Source organism: Mycetomoellerius zeteki, unplaced genomic scaffold (genome assembly GCF_001594055.1).
Source record: "Mycetomoellerius zeteki isolate Tzet28-1 unplaced genomic scaffold, Tzet1.0 scaffold138, whole genome shotgun sequence".
NCBI classification, from domain to species: Eukaryota; Metazoa; Arthropoda; class Insecta; order Hymenoptera; family Formicidae; genus Mycetomoellerius; species Mycetomoellerius zeteki.
Genome location: NW_017256319.1, coordinates 754,484 through 770,783, shown reverse-complemented (window position 1 = coordinate 770,783; position 16,300 = coordinate 754,484). Strand labels below are relative to the sequence as shown.

The following is a 16,300-nucleotide window of genomic DNA, read 5'->3' as shown; positions in this document are numbered from 1 at the left end:
ATTACTTTAAGTAAAGAATCATAATTTTTAACTGTGAAATCATTATATTGCATACATTTGCATCCAGTTTTCAAAGCAATAAAAATAAATCTTCATTTTATTTTTATTTTATTTATTATAGCGTATTACACAATGTATTATTTAAATCAGAGCTGTCCAGGGTTGGTGTTTTTTGGCTTGAAATTGAAATGTATCGGTATTCACATCCATTACCGTTCCTCATGTTTTGTCGTAGCGCGCGATGCTTGGCTCGTGGACGACACTAGTCCGAAATCGTTAAAAGTTTTTGATCTAGTGTCTTTCACTTACAATTCACTGACATTTCACTGACAATTTTGATTGGTCGCGTGCGCGTGAGCATACCCTTATCCTTATACTATAGTCTCGCCCAAGTCCCAAGGTGCGTTCAGGGAGACGCTATTAGCGCTATTGTATCATTCTATCCTTGTTTTACGTTTAATAAACAACGAAGATAGAATGACAGAATTAGCGCTATTAGCGTCTCCCCGAACGCACCGCCAGTCTCACTTCATGCTCTCGTAGAAGATTGTACCTCGTGATTGGTCAATAACCAATACACTTCAAAAAAGGAGCAATTTTATTATATTTCTGTCAATAATATATTTAATGTTGAATGCATTGAAAAGGTGAGCATTATGTAAAAATATGCCTAATAACGATGTGATAATTATTTATTTATCGTATGACGTATTGCGTATTATTAGACGACTACGTATTACGTGTTAACCTCTAATCTAAAGGAGCATACTCCAAATAACTTAAACACAAAATTAAAATATAATAAAATTACATTTTTAATTAATGCAGTGATTAATGTGCAACATGATTATGTTATGTCAGTTATTTAATTTAATTTATATGTTAAAACAATTTGTTTATTAAAGTTATATGTATGTGCGTAATAAAAATTTGAACATTGCGATGTTATAATACACCATAAATACGTGCATATTAACGTAATGAATATACTTTAATCTTTAATTTTATAAATTATTTGAATTATATTGTATTTTACATCTGTATAATGCTAATATAATGTTTAAATTGTTGAACATTATGTTTCATATAGTTTCTGTATAATATCTATATTGAGAAGCGTTTTGTAAAACTTTTTGTATTTTGTTTATAAGTGATAAAATATAAAAAAATATTATTTTAGTTAATTCTGAGAATTTATGCATGGTTTATTACATATGTATATATATAAAATACATATATTTATATTATATACAGGGTATCTCACAACTATTGCATTTCCTCTTAAGAACATATTCTTGAGGTAATTTTGAAACGAAAATCCTAATATAAAAATGTCGAGGCTATATATATATATGTATAAAAATGTATATATGTATATCTATAAAAATTAATGTATCAGTAATTTAATATAAATTTTAGGAGTCTTTATATAAAACATATTACATTTTATATAATGGATGTGTTAGAACCAGAATTAACTTGGGTTGATGGACGCTGCTATAGATTTTACGAAAATACTGCCTGGAAAAACATTCATACATCAGCTCCATATATGGAGGATAAAGAATCAATTTGTTCAAATGATGAATCTGAAAATGATATAGAGATAATTCCTCATGATACATTGTTTAAGCATACTTTTTACGTACCCAAGTGAGAATCATTTTAAATATTATTTTATCATAATAAATATATATATATTATTATATAATATTAGTATTTAATAATATATAAGGATTATTTACTGTAGTAATATAGATTGTACAATAACATAGTAATAATTTATATTTTATCATTTGTTATGTTTTAGAATTTTTTATTCACACATAATTGGTACAAAAGGTATGACACGCAGGAAATTGGAACATGACACAAGAACAACTATTGATATACCAAAAAAAGGAAAAGATGGAAACATTGGTAAAAATCATTCGATATTCCCTTAATTCTGTAGAGCGTATGATGTGCTTGAAGTATAATTTTATCCTTGTTTGTTCAATAAACAACAAAGATAAAATGATTATATATGATGTACATCATATTTTATAGAATGCAAATTAATATAAGAAAAATATGTGAATTGAATAAATTTTTAAATATTATATATTTATTTGTAGTTATTACTGGACGGGAACATAAAGCTATAATATCTGCAAGACATAGAATTGACTTACTAATAGAAGCTTCAAAGAAAAAGATACATTATACACACTTTTTGTCAATCCCATTAAATAAAAAAGAGATAATTGATAAATATATTTCTTTCAAGAATGATATATTGGAGAAGTATTACAAAACTACACACAATATTGATGAATCACTTTTTCAAAATCCATCTAAATTACACCTTACCATTGGTATGCTTAAATTATTTGATGATAATGAAAAAAAGCATGCTATCGATGCTCTCACAAATTGTAAAGAAAACATTATAGAGTAAGATATATCTGACTTTATACAATAGCATATTATGTATAATTATTCTCGCAAAATTAAATTATATGATATTAATTGAATTAATATCATATAATCTAGTTTTGTAATTACATATTACAGTATCATAAATATGATAGATTATAACTATTTCAAAAGATGCTTAAATAATTACATAATCTATTACAGTCCTATTCTTGAAGAAACAGGGCCAATAAATATACAGTTACAAGGAGTTGCATGTATGAATGATGATCCTACTGATGTTAAAGTTTTATTTGCACAAATTGCATCTAACGAAAAATTGCAAGAACTCGTTGATAAAGTTGCTGAATACTTTATTTATATAGGTAAATAATATATTATATATCTTATATAGAATTGAATATCTTTGAAATACATTTTGTGCAATTTTGATCAAAACAGTAATTATGTTAACTTTTTTGATTATATAATTTTATAAAATATATATTTTTATTAATATTAACTGTAATATCTCGTTTATATCATTGTTTAATTTTTAATTTTAGGTTTAATGGAAAAAGAATACGAAAAAATAAAATTACATGCTACTTTAATGAATACAGCATTCAAAGATTCAACAAGGTTTAAAGAAAGATATGACGCAAATGAAATATTAAAAGTAATAAGATTTATAAATTGGATTTATCTCTAATATTTGCTATAAAATTGATAATATAAAAATAATTACGCTTATTTCATATTTTAGGTATATAAGGATACACCGTTTGGAAAAACAATATTAAATAAGATTGATATATCTGAACTTCATACTGCTACCAAAGACGATTATTATAAATCAATAGGTAGCATTACTTTTTAAGTACAGGGATATGTGCTATAATTATAGTAATGACCTCTTTTTATTAAAAAAAAAGTAAGTTAGAAAAATCTACTATATCTACAGCGCGCACGCACGCACACACAAGCAGAAGTATATGTACATATAATAATAATATTTTCAATAGTCTATTTTGTTTTTGTTTTGTTTAATGTTTTACGTATTATAATATATATCTTACAAGGAAAGTTTCACAACTGTCCGAAACCGATTTAATTCTTCATAAAATATATTATTAAACACGAAAATTTAAGGGACGCTTATTTTTTTATATGTGCCCTAACTCATGTTTAAGGAGTGAAACATTTTTCTTTCGAGAGGCGAATATCGTCAGAAGTATAAAAGATGTAAAAAATTTTTTTAAACAAAAGTACAAAAGAATACTCTTGAAACCGTACAACTTTTCGTGGTGAATCAAATCGGTTCCGGACAGTTGTGAAATTTCCCTTGTTAGATTTTTTTTTAATATAATTTAAATAAACCTAACAAAATAGAGACTATATTAATCTTTATTTTATGTGTAATTTTATTTTACATTAATGAACATTTTATCATTTAATGATTTGAGTGCTCATAAATACCTGTTTATGTATAAGAATATTTTACAGATTCAAATTAAAATTTAAGTTATTACAAATTTTCTATCGTCCAACGGACGATTTTAGTTCCGGAAATTTAATCATTAGTAATCGAAAGACTATTGGTTCAGACAGTTTTAAGAGATTTCAATGTAAACTAGAAAATTCTCTCCTGATTAGGAGAGGGGAAAAAGAAAGTGTAGAAAGAGTATAAGGGTAGATATTTATAAAAGATAGAATCAGGGAATGTGTGCTAAGAAAATTTTGGAGAGAAGTTATAATATGTTCATAAAACACTTACGAATATCGAAATATATAATTTCTTATATTAGAGGACAAGAAGTTATAAAGCTAAATTATTGTATTAACAAGTTTATGTGTAAAAATCGAATTTGAATGTAAAAAGATATTAAGGTTAATATACAGCAAATCCTTTTATAACGAAATCTAGAAAACAACAAAGAATAGAGGAAGAAAAGGTAAATTTTTTTTATTAGAATTTTAATTTACATAATGCAATTACAAAAAGAAATATTCAATCTAAATCGGAATAAATAATTATCTTTCCTCAATTCGTTTTTCGTTGAAGGACATTGACTCTGAGTTGGCTAGAAGAAATGTCTCATTAAAAGCATTGATTCGATATATTATCTTCTACATGTATTGTAATTATCTACGCATTAAAAAAATGTCATTCGTGTATCAGTATAATAGACGAATCAGCTACGACATTGGTCGAATCCTAATCATGTATTTTCCTTATCAGACTGTCAATAGAATCCAGTTTCTATCTGCTTACCGTTTTCATTAACGCTTAACCTCTTTTGTTAAATAAATTTAATTAATATTTGGTTAAAAAAAGCTAATCCCAGAATATCGAAATTCTCTAAATAATGAAACGGTGGCTACGGATAATTATTTTTTCGGAAAAGATTGGATGATATAAAAAAGGTCTGTACCTCATTTTTAACTTGCAATTGTAAGCACACAACTTGAATGATGTATATACTAAGATTATAAGTATTATAATTATTGATGCTTGTATATGTGAACAAAGCTTATATTTTTTATTAAATAAATTAGAAGACATAACCTCTAAAACGAACAAGTGTTTTTATTTATAATCTATAAATAATTTCGAGAGTGTTAGAAGATGATTTTAAAAAAATCATTTTATTTGTTTTTATGCTTAGTATAATAATATGGTAATAATTTTAATATCACTCTCATAAAATTTATATATATATTTTTTCTAAATTTATATAAAAATATGTATCAAAATATTTTCAAGTGTTCATCATTTTTTTAATACTATCAAATTTATATGATCTTAATCAGAAACAGAAAAAACATTTAGAAATAATTATATAACAAGTGTATATATATATAAAATATTTAGATATATATATATTTCTTGTTTTATTTTTTTATTATATAATTTTAATATTAATTTGTTTAAGACTTCTTATCTTATATTTTGAGAAATAACTGAATATATATAATCTATAAAGTATCATCAATTTAAAAAAAAGACATAATGTTATATACATATGAATAATTCATCTCATTTGTTAATATTTTAAGTAACGGTAATAATAATATTATCAATTTTGTTTAATAGGCATAGTAAAAATGGATGTTATAAGAAGATTGATAATTTTGTGCATGTTGACAGCTGTTCTGCCATTCATACTTATAATAATTCCTTTATGTTTACGGCATATTTTTTATGCTGATGTTGCATATGCTGTAACAGAATCTGATATTATAGAAATTAACGATGGGATCTCAACAATATTTTGTTCGGTAAGAAAAGAAAATTAAATATTTAATGTCATCACATTTCTTTAAAATTGTGCAAGTATATAGTTACTTAAATATTAATATAGATAAAAAAATTAATCTAAAATTTTATTATATATCTATATATTATATATAACAAGAAAGCATCTCATTTATATTTGTTATTAAAGAACATATGTCCTTTTAATCTAGTATTTAATCTTTGCTTAATCTGGTATTTTGTTGTCATGTTTCACAAACAAATTTTAAATTAATTTAAAGAATGTCTTTTAATAGGAACATACTTTAAAAATGAATGGCACTTTTAATGCTTTCCAAATGACTCATCGACCAGAGATAGCGTCAAAACGAAAACACATAAGACTTAAAAAGAGCATGAATTTACCAGATGATACATTGGAATACTGGGGATTTTATTTATTAAAAAATGCAACTGTAGCGCTTTCTGTGTGTTCAAGGTAAAGAAAATTGAACGAAATATATTTTTTTTATGATTAGAGACAATCTACCAATGTAAGTTTTCGAATTTTATTTATTTATAGGATATTACATATATAAAAGAAAAATATTTTCAGATTCGAAGGAGCTTCTATATTGGTAGTGAAAGGAGAGAAAAATCTACGTACTTGTGGGCTGTTAGAACACAATATTAATAAGCAATCGCAAGAAATTTTCTTTCCAGATGCAAACAAACAAGTTAAAATAATATATGAATCAAATGCACAAGAAATTGATTCTAAAGAAACAACCACAATTGAACTTACTAAACCTACACATAATATCAATGAAGTAGATAAACCAGCTATAAATATGAGTTCTGAAAATGCTTTAGAAAGAATTTCCGAAACAAATCTAGAAAATGGCACGCGGGCATATATTGCGGATGAAAAATTGATGAAGAGTTTAGAACATTTAGAGACATTGTATCATACTGCAACGTCTTATCTTGATAAATATATAGGTGATAAACAAAAAAGTGTGAATAATAACATTAGAAAATGGAGACATACTAAACGTCATATGTCGAATATAAATAAAAATAAAATAATAAAGCAAAGAGGAAAAGGAGTCTATAATTACAATAAAAAAATGCGTATACAAAAATTACAAGAAACATTGAATTCATATATAATCAATGATAGAAAGGAACAAGAAACAAAGGAGAGAGATGAAATGGATACCAAAAGATTTAAAAGAAGTAGAGAACTCTTAAAGCCACCATCCTTACTAGATCAAGGCATTAAGCATGGTGGAAATGCCGACAAAAATTATACATCTGATTCTAGCGAAGAGTCGTCTATTTCCAGTTTTGAAACTGGTTTATTAAATTGTTACAATGGTGAAATATTGTTAGCTCATGAATTTCAACCTTCAGATCAATGTACTAATATTTCCTATTTGCTTAATAGTAAACACATACAGGCAAATCACCATGTGGGACAAGATGGTTATTATTATTATATTTTTTATAGTGATAACGATATTGTGTCCAATGATATTTATGCGATTTTTGATATATATAAACCGACTTTTCAATATGAAAATGTGACTAAATCGTGTATTAATCAAACTGAATGCTCATTTCGTATAAACCTGCTGTCAGCGGATAGGGTAATTGTCGAAATACCAACTAAGGACGGTATAGAGCATAATGAGATGGACGACGCTGGCATACTAATTTCTATTTGTCAGCCACGAATGGGCGCGTATATGATTTTTCCAATTGCGATATTGCTCTTAATTCTTGGTTGTGCTTTTATATAATTAAATCGATTACTTAGAAATATCTGCAGACATAAGTACATACAACTTTGTGAAATTGTTGTTTCACACATCATAATATAAATCATTTAAATACAAATTTACATGAAGCTATGAATTGATTAAAAATTCAATATAAATTACAGACGAAAGAAATTATGCATATCAATAGAAGTAACAAATAGTTTACTTAAAATATAAGGTGTGCACTGATTTAAAAAATGTAATTTCATTATTCATTTTCTTAGTATACTTTTCCTATAATAAATTATTTTGATAAATACATGTATAGATATAAAAATTCTATATAATGTATGTATAAAGTACAAAAAAAATTTTGTAAATGTACGCATACGAATGTTTCAAGATTAACAAATATCCTTTTTTTCTACAAATTATTGATCCATTTACAGAATTAATTTTGTTTCAATAAAAATGTCAATTATATTTATAGTTTCGGAATAATACTTTTAAGGCTTCCACGAGTATTTTCTACATAGAAGCTACAATGTTTTTTGCGAATTAATTTTCGAATAGTAAAAAAAAACTATGAAAAACCATTAATGAAATTATATTTTTCAATTAACTCTTCAAGTTATTTTTTATTTTAATTTTTTTATCTACAGTTTTAATGTGAAGTTCAATCAAATTTCTTTAATATTTTTTTTATAAAAAATTGTTTCTAAATTAGGCAAAGAAGCTCTAATGGTCATATTTAAATAGACATTCCATAATTTTAGAACATAATACTCTGAGATTTAAATGTGCGCATTCGAAACCTAAATTAATTAGTAAAGGGCAGCTGAATGAAGATTGTGATCTAACCCAGACAACAGTATCTAAAATCGGATCATAAGACGTTTTTTGCGTTTAAAGACGACTTAAAGACGTCTTGTGTCACAATTTTAGACTTTGTGTTGCTTGGATAAGTTTGTATGTATGGCACAAAATAAACGTTTGTATTGTTATAGAGACTTACATGTATTAATTATAAGATAATAAAATCATATATTTTTTAACGACTATAATTATGATTACAATGTAATCTATATTAACGCATTATTTAATTATAATTTTGTGTGCTGTGCCAGTCGTTCATATTTCCCGCGATAAGATCCCACCACGACGATTTCGGGGCGCTATAAAGCACCAGAATAGCAACGTCATTTCCGTCATGCGCGGTAACCATCGGCAAGTGGAATTAACTTTAAAATCATTTACATTTGCGAGAAAAATTCTGATTCGATTGTCACGATTCGTTAAGGTGCAACCGAGCCAATCGACGTACTAGTTTCGGCGTCGATACGAAGCTAACGCGTCCACCGAAAAATCGTCGCACCAGTGCTTTCTGGTGCTTTCCGAATTCCGGTGCACCGTGCGCAGCGCCATAGTGGTAGAATCCAGAATACTCCTCGTGACGCCACTCGATCTCTTCCTTTCTGTCGAACTCTCGCGAGTTGAACATGTCGCATACTGCAGAACGAAGGTAAGTTGGACGTTTTTCCAGCGTAATGGCGTACCTCGCTCGCGTTCTGGCGGCGCGTCGTGATTACCGTGATGCTGACACCGTCGTGGACCGCGCGCGTCGCGAAATTCGCGCGTACGTGGGTTAAAATACGTCCACGAAGAACAGTGTACCGCAATCGGACGGATGCACGGGGGACACGAGACTGACAACATGGCGTGCATTCGTTTTTGTCACATTGCCCTCGCCGCGACTAACAGCCACGATCCACGCCGTCCACGTCGATCCGCCGCTTAACCTCCTCGTCGCGATACCGCGACGGAGGACCGCGTGGCACGATAGGAGCGAGCGAGCACGGCGACCCAACGGCATGCATGCGCCCCGACGCCGTTAGCGTGGGTGAAGCGCTCTCTTTCCCGTCCGCTCCGTGTGTGCGAGCTCGACGAGCGAGCACGTTTTCTCCGATCCGGCCGCGTAATTACGTAATGAAAATATCGCTTTTTCGCACGATTTCTGTGTCGGGAAGACGAAAAAAAAAAAAATCAATCGCGCTGACCCGCCACCCGAGGCTCCTCTCGCATTGCTGGACGCATAGTCATCGTCGCACGCTCCCCTTGGCCTCGGCGGAACAACACGTATCGCGTCTGGAGTACGCTTCCGCGTGAGTCACTGTCAGAGCGATTAGCGCGACGAGCGACGATTCTCGTGCCGCCTCCACGCGGGCTCGATTCCGCCGACTTGCTCGTACCTTGCGAAACGTAAAAATGGCCATCGAACCGTATAGTTCTCGACGGACGATGTATTTCATGGGATCGAATTATAAGTTCGGTTTTCAAGGTCACGTGGATTTAAAGTGATTTGTCATCGCCTGATCGCCGTGACCGATATTATCGATTTTGGATGAATTTTAAATACTGATGCGTGCACCTTTATTAAGATCTTTATAAATTTCTTACGTAAAGTTCGATTATTTATTACTGACATAAAGAAATGCAATACAGTTTTGTTTCTTTTAAGTTTTGCACTACAGAGAAATTTAATCCCTTTAAATTTGGACTCCTCTTTGTCAAAAATGTATTCTTTGTATCAGAAATTAATGTACAAGTATTGCAATAAAATAAAATTAAAATCTTTTGTATTTTGTAAATATACATTAAGTATATATTTTACAATTTATTTATAATGTAAAAAACTTACTAGCTATCTTATAAAAGTATGTGATTCATGATTTAACGTTTAATATTATTAATCTTATCTATATTCTTATTATTTGTTCTAATATATTCTATCTATCATTTCAGAAATGATGATCAATGGCCGGGGGACTCAAAAAATGGTCCTAGTGAAAGTGAACAACCCACATACGATGGACCTCCTGGAATGGATCCCGATGGCGTCATCGAATCCAACTGGGACGTTGTAAGTGACTATTGCATTCTCTGAATATGATAAGATTTGGCTTTCTTTTATCTATTGGAAGATGTATTGTTTATACTTTGATATTCTACATTAGTACAAATTAATACATTATTAGTATATATTATAATTTCTATACTTAACGTACATGTATTTAAAATAGCACATTTATAATGTACATATTTATGCACTCTTGTCAATTATTAAGAACATTAACATAACTGATGAAAATATATATATATACATACATACATACACATTTCTTAATACTTATAAAAATTGTCTAGACTAATTTACCTACTATACCCACGCCTATAATTAAAGAAAAAATACTTTCAAGAATATTATGAAGATTTTATGTAACGTAATGTAAAATTATTAGATTATTTTTAAAATAATCTTTGAGATCCAAACATGTTGGTTATTTATTTTGAAGTAAAAGAACATCTCATGTATACAAAAAAATCAAAATATTAAAGATGTATGTTTTAGATTTTTAATAGTTAATCTGTTTCAAATTAAGAATATTCTAGTGTTGTCCTCTGTGAATAACTTGCGAATAATTTGAATTGATTAAGAAAAACTGTAGATAAAATTAAGAGAACCAATTATTTATTATTTCTACTGTAAAAAAACTGTTTAAAATAATTATGTTCTATTGTGATTTTTTATTTCAAATTAATTATATTATTAAAAATTGTCTAATTATATATGTATATTTTTTTTTTTTTTAAATTTAACACTTAAAATATTTTAATCCTTATATATTGTAATTTTTAATTCTCAATCTGCAGTCTTATATTTACTCTTTTCGTCTGCAAAATCTGGATCTTTTTGTCCAGCCCAAGTTTTTTTTACTGTTCTAGGTTTTTAAAAAATATAGAAAAATTCAGTGTTACTTTTTAATATCTCTTTTATATCACCAAATTATTTAACTCAAATATTAAAACCTTTATTTAATAAAAATTGAAATTTGAGCAAAAATGAGGAAAGAGTAAAAAAAAGACTCAGATTGCAGAGGAGAATTAAAAGTATTAAATTTAATTATTTTCATTGATATATATATGTATATAGATATATAATATACTTACATATTATATGTATAATGTATAATATTGATAAATTTGGTAAATACTTCTAAAATAGTATATTATGAGGATAATAAACTTAAAATAACAATAAAAAAATATTAAAGTGATATATTTTACTGATATATTTAATCTAAACAGGTTGTGGAGAACTTTGACGAAATGAACTTGAAAGAAGAACTGTTACGTGGTATTTACGCTTATGGTTTTGAAAAACCATCTGCAATTCAACAACGTGCCATCCTACCATGTATACGGGGGCTCGATGTTATTGCTCAGGCCCAGTCTGGTAAGAAATTTTGATCTAGAGCAGATATTGAGAGAGCGAGAGAGAGCGAGAGAGAGAGAGAGAGAGAGAGAGAGAGAGAGAGAGAGAGAGAACAATATTATCTTGTAAATATAATGTGTAAAATATTATTGTATATTATATCAATGAATGTTTCTAACTATCAGGTACTGGAAAAACTGCTACGTTCTCCATATCGATTCTTCAACAAATCGACACTAGTATTAAAGAATGCCAGGCCTTGATCCTTGCACCAACCCGTGAATTAGCTCAGCAAGTAAGTAGAGCTCATTAGAAATATTTATTTTAATAAAAAATTGTATTTAATAGAAAAGATGTTAAATTTTAATAACATTCTGTATTTTTACTTAGATCCAGAAAGTCGTTATCGCTCTAGGAGATTTTATGCATGCGGAATGTCATGCATGCATTGGTGGCACCAACGTTCGTGAAGATATGCGAAAATTGGATCAGGGTGTTCACGTGGTTGTCGGTACGCCCGGTAGAGTTTACGATATGATCAGCCGACGAGCACTTCGAGCAAGTAGCATCAAACTGTTCGTGCTGGATGAAGCCGATGAAATGCTTTCTCGAGGATTTAAGGATCAAATCCACGATGTATTCAAATTATTACCTAATGAAGTGCAGGTAAATATAAAAAATATTTTCGAGGAATGTAGATTTTTTATTACAATTATCTAATAGATAATTTTATTTTAATTGTTAGAAAGTATCTTTTTTGGACAAGTCCACAAATCATACAAGACGAAAAAGTTGCAGTGTACCTTATAATAGTCAAGTTAACAAATATATTATAAAATACAGGTGCGTCGTAATAGTGTCATTTCTTGACAGATGTACACTGGATTGACATATGCTCTGTATCATGAAATGTGTTATCTTTTGGAAATAATAGCGGCCTAAATGCAAACAATTATTATGGCATAGCACTCCTAATAATAATAATCATAATGTCCTAAAAATCAATTAGTCACTCTTAATATCTTTGTAATATAGCAACAATTTACAATTCCTATTACAGCATGATGCTATTATATTGCACATATATGTATAGTATAACATCTCAGTAAATGCAGTTTATTTCTTTCATCGACATATATAATATTGATCATCACATTGTATCGAAACATGGTTTCTTGCATACAATTTCAGCCTTTGTATTTCTAATGTTTTATAATTATTTTTTCCAGGTTATATTATTATCTGCGACAATGCCATCTGACGTGTTGGATGTATCCAAATGTTTTATGCGGAATCCCATTCGTATTTTGGTTAAGAAAGAAGAGCTAACATTAGAGGGTATTAAACAATTTTTCGTTTACGTCGAACGTGAAGATTGGAAATTGGAAACTCTTTGCGATTTGTATGATACATTAAGCATCACCCAAGCGGTTATTTTTTGCAATACGCGGCGTAAAGTCGATTGGTTAACAGAAAGTATGCATAAACGTGACTTTACTGTTTCCGCCATGCATGGAGACATGGAACAAAAAGAACGCGACCTTATTATGCGTCAATTTCGTACTGGATCTTCGAGAGTTTTGATTACTACTGATCTTCTGGCACGCGGTATAGATGTGCAGCAAGTGTCACTTGTTATTAATTATGATTTACCTTCTAATCGAGAAAACTATATTCATCGGTAAGTTATTATTTGATACTTTTTAATTACAATCTCGAAAACGCAGTATATATTTTTGATTCATTTTAACAAAGCAGAAATTTCTAATAGCAAAAAATAGAAGAGCAAAAACTTATGTTAAAAAACAAAAATATATATAAGTTTTATTTTATGAGCTTTAATTTAAAACAATTTTATCAACAATTATGATCTCTTGGAATACTATATTTTGACACTTCTTTTCTTTAAATTAAAATCATGGATATATTTTTTAGAATAATATAATTTTTATGTTGTAAGAAGATAGACATACTTCATGTTTTACAGCTATTAAAATGTTAGAATTTAGTGATATCACCATGTTCATATAATTTGCGTTTAATTTTTTTATGTATGTATATATTTATATTTAAAAATTTATGTACATATTTATATCTTTGTTACTTTATTATTTACAGAATCGGTCGTGGTGGTCGTTTTGGCCGTAAAGGTGTGGCCATCAACTTTGTGACAGAAGAAGATAAACGAACCCTGAAAGATATCGAGCAATTCTACAACACTCACATCGATGAAATGCCAATGAATGTCGCTGATCTGATCTAAGTCCGACTATTGGCTATAATCCATTATACTAAAAAAAATAATAAAAAGTAAGTGACAGAAGCTCTCAGCTGATCGATCTCTCATGGTGTGTGAGTATATATATTGAGTGAGTTGGTGAACTATATCGCTTATGTAAACGCGATCTAAACCAAAATATTCCAACGTTTTCATATTCGTTTCGATTTATAATAGTAGGTTACGGAAATAGTTATCTGTTGCGCTACAGGAGATAGTATATATAGTACGACTATTATTACTATTAGTGTAATTATCACTACTGTTGCCGCTACCGATATTGCCGCCGTCGCTGCTGCTACTACTCTTATTCTTATCGTTACCGCTATTAATATTACTATAAATATATTACTATCATTGGTATTACCGGTATTGATTGCTATATCAATATTTTTATTTTAATTTTTAACAATAATATAGCGATATATTACCACGACTAAAAATATACCACAAAGTGGTAAATAGAATTAGGAAATATACGAAAAGCGCAGCTCGGCGCAATTTGATTATACTTTATTTCTACTATCGCAACAAGTTTTATATTACTCAAAATGCGTCCATATTCTTATTCTATCGCAAACCCAATGGCCATCATAAAAATCTTCAAGACTTGTTTTCTAAGACTTTTTGTCCCACTTATTTTTCCCCACGATATTTCTAATTGGATGATTAAATCTGTTGTGTTTAATAGTTCATATTTCATGCTTCTATCACCGCGATTACAACTTGTTTGTCTAGGCAGAGGTTTAGTTGGGTATTGGAAGGGGTTCTTTAATCACAAGCGTTGCCGAAGGAGACGTATATTCAAGCTTAGATAATATGAATTTTGTATATCCTAAATCCCAGGCGCACACACCTTTATTATTAAATAAAGTGTTTGACCTTTTAAGAAAATGTGGTCTTTGTTATTACAAATCTTTATTGTCTTATCAAATTTTATCCAATTTCACAATGAAAACCCTGAATGGACAAACTGTGTTACGAGTGAGATTTTTTAATTTTCGAGTGCTCCCACGTTGGGAATAAGTTTTGCGGTATATATGCCGAAAAAGTTCTCACAATTTTCTTTTATTTGTATTTGCAGGCAGTTTTGGACAGTCCAGATGTGGGCGACATATTTTTGGAAATAAAGACCAGATTTCCTGATTCAAAATCGAAGTTTTGTAAATCGATTACCTCTCTAAACTCCTGCCTTTCGTGTAGGCTATAATAATATATGTACATTTTCTCTTTTTCTTTTTTATACTTTTACATTCTTATTGATAATGAAAGCTGATCAGTTATTAGATTTTTTATATTTGTCAATAAAATTCTTTGCAAACATTCTTTATCGCATATTCATAAGTTTCCGTGCACATATCAATGCCGAATATTAAATTAAAATGTTATCTGCCTTGTGAGAACTTTTGTATCGTGTTTTTACAAAATTATTAAAAATATTGCGATATCACATACTCTATTGTCGTCATTAATCGTAAATTTGCAAGTGTTAATAATAGTTTTCGAAAATTTGAGTGAGTAAATCATGTAGGTGCTTATACACATTTTATAGCTACTCTGATTTGTGATTGCATTAACATTAATTCCTCTTGCTCGCGCATTTGAATGTGTCCTATGTTAATGCAAAATCATCTCGAATTTCCGAAAACTAATTCTTAAAAATATTCTTGTAAATATTATATAAATAGACCTTGAAGGGATGGACCATTGTGTGTCTATTGTATTTATATATCATATAAATAATATTTATGACTGAACGTATAAACTGAATATAATAAACGTAAATGTCCTTTATTTATACGTGTATTATCAATACCATTAAGTGAACTGCATATGTTATATATAAAATATATAAAATCATACTTAAAATTACGAAAAGTTCTGTAATCATTTATCGATGCAAAATGAAATTAATATGCGTTATTTTTAAGAATATTTGAAGTGCACAATTGCAGATGCATTTTGATGAAAATATTTTGTAGTATAATTATATATATATTGAAAATTAAACTTATAAATTAAAAACATAACAGATATACGAAAACATTAATTATTTAAGTCGTAAGTATTTATCATATAACACAATTACTATATGTTGTAAAATATAGTAACAATTTTTTTTAAATTTTGAGAATTTCGCACGCTTTATACATTATCTACAATGAGTTTAAAAAAAAGAATTTTTTTGTATTCTTATAGACTTTTCTTTTTCAATTACATCATATGAATTATTGTATACATTTCTGATTGCGACTTATTCTAATTTTACAAGGCATACGTACAACGATACAACAATGAGTCTGTTTTTTGTAGCTGAACTTACTCTGTTAGAATTTGAAATGAGATAG

The 16,300-nt window shown here is 28.8% G+C and overlaps 3 protein-coding genes across 4 annotated transcripts; all 3 read left to right on the top strand.

Annotated features, from left to right (window-relative positions):
• The first annotated feature begins 534 nt into the window (after positions 1-534).
• Positions 535-3,382, top strand: LOC108731800 (activating signal cointegrator 1 complex subunit 1). Of its 2 annotated transcripts, none has more exons than XM_018462306.1 (7): positions 535-647; positions 1,420-1,653; positions 1,811-1,920; positions 2,118-2,436; positions 2,623-2,783; positions 2,964-3,076; positions 3,164-3,382. In XM_018462306.1, the coding sequence occupies exons 1-7, from the start codon at positions 628-630 to the stop codon at positions 3,275-3,277; spliced, it is 1,071 nt and encodes a 356-aa protein (XP_018317808.1). In that variant the 5' UTR covers positions 535-627; the 3' UTR covers positions 3,278-3,382. The 2 variants fall into 2 exon arrangements, with proteins under 2 accessions (XP_018317808.1, XP_018317809.1); XM_018462307.1 differs by having other exon boundaries at positions 616-647; positions 1,467-1,653.
• A 2,120-nt stretch (positions 3,383-5,502) lies between these two features.
• LOC108731796 (uncharacterized) lies at positions 5,503-7,575 on the top strand. Its single transcript, XM_018462299.1, has 3 exons — positions 5,503-5,679; positions 5,953-6,134; positions 6,252-7,575. The coding sequence occupies exons 1-3, from the start codon at positions 5,506-5,508 to the stop codon at positions 7,438-7,440; spliced, it is 1,545 nt and encodes a 514-aa protein (XP_018317801.1). The 5' UTR covers positions 5,503-5,505; the 3' UTR covers positions 7,441-7,575.
• A 1,256-nt stretch (positions 7,576-8,831) lies between these two features.
• Positions 8,832-15,106, top strand: eIF4A (eukaryotic translation initiation factor 4A). Its single transcript, XM_018462318.1, has 8 exons — positions 8,832-8,923; positions 10,204-10,321; positions 11,548-11,695; positions 11,860-11,969; positions 12,065-12,340; positions 12,904-13,355; positions 13,793-13,984; positions 15,037-15,106. Exons 1-7 carry the CDS (start codon positions 8,901-8,903, stop codon positions 13,935-13,937), a joined length of 1,272 nt encoding a protein of 423 aa, XP_018317820.1. The 5' UTR covers positions 8,832-8,900; the 3' UTR covers positions 13,938-13,984; positions 15,037-15,106.
• The last annotated feature ends 1,194 nt before the right edge of the window (positions 15,107-16,300 follow it).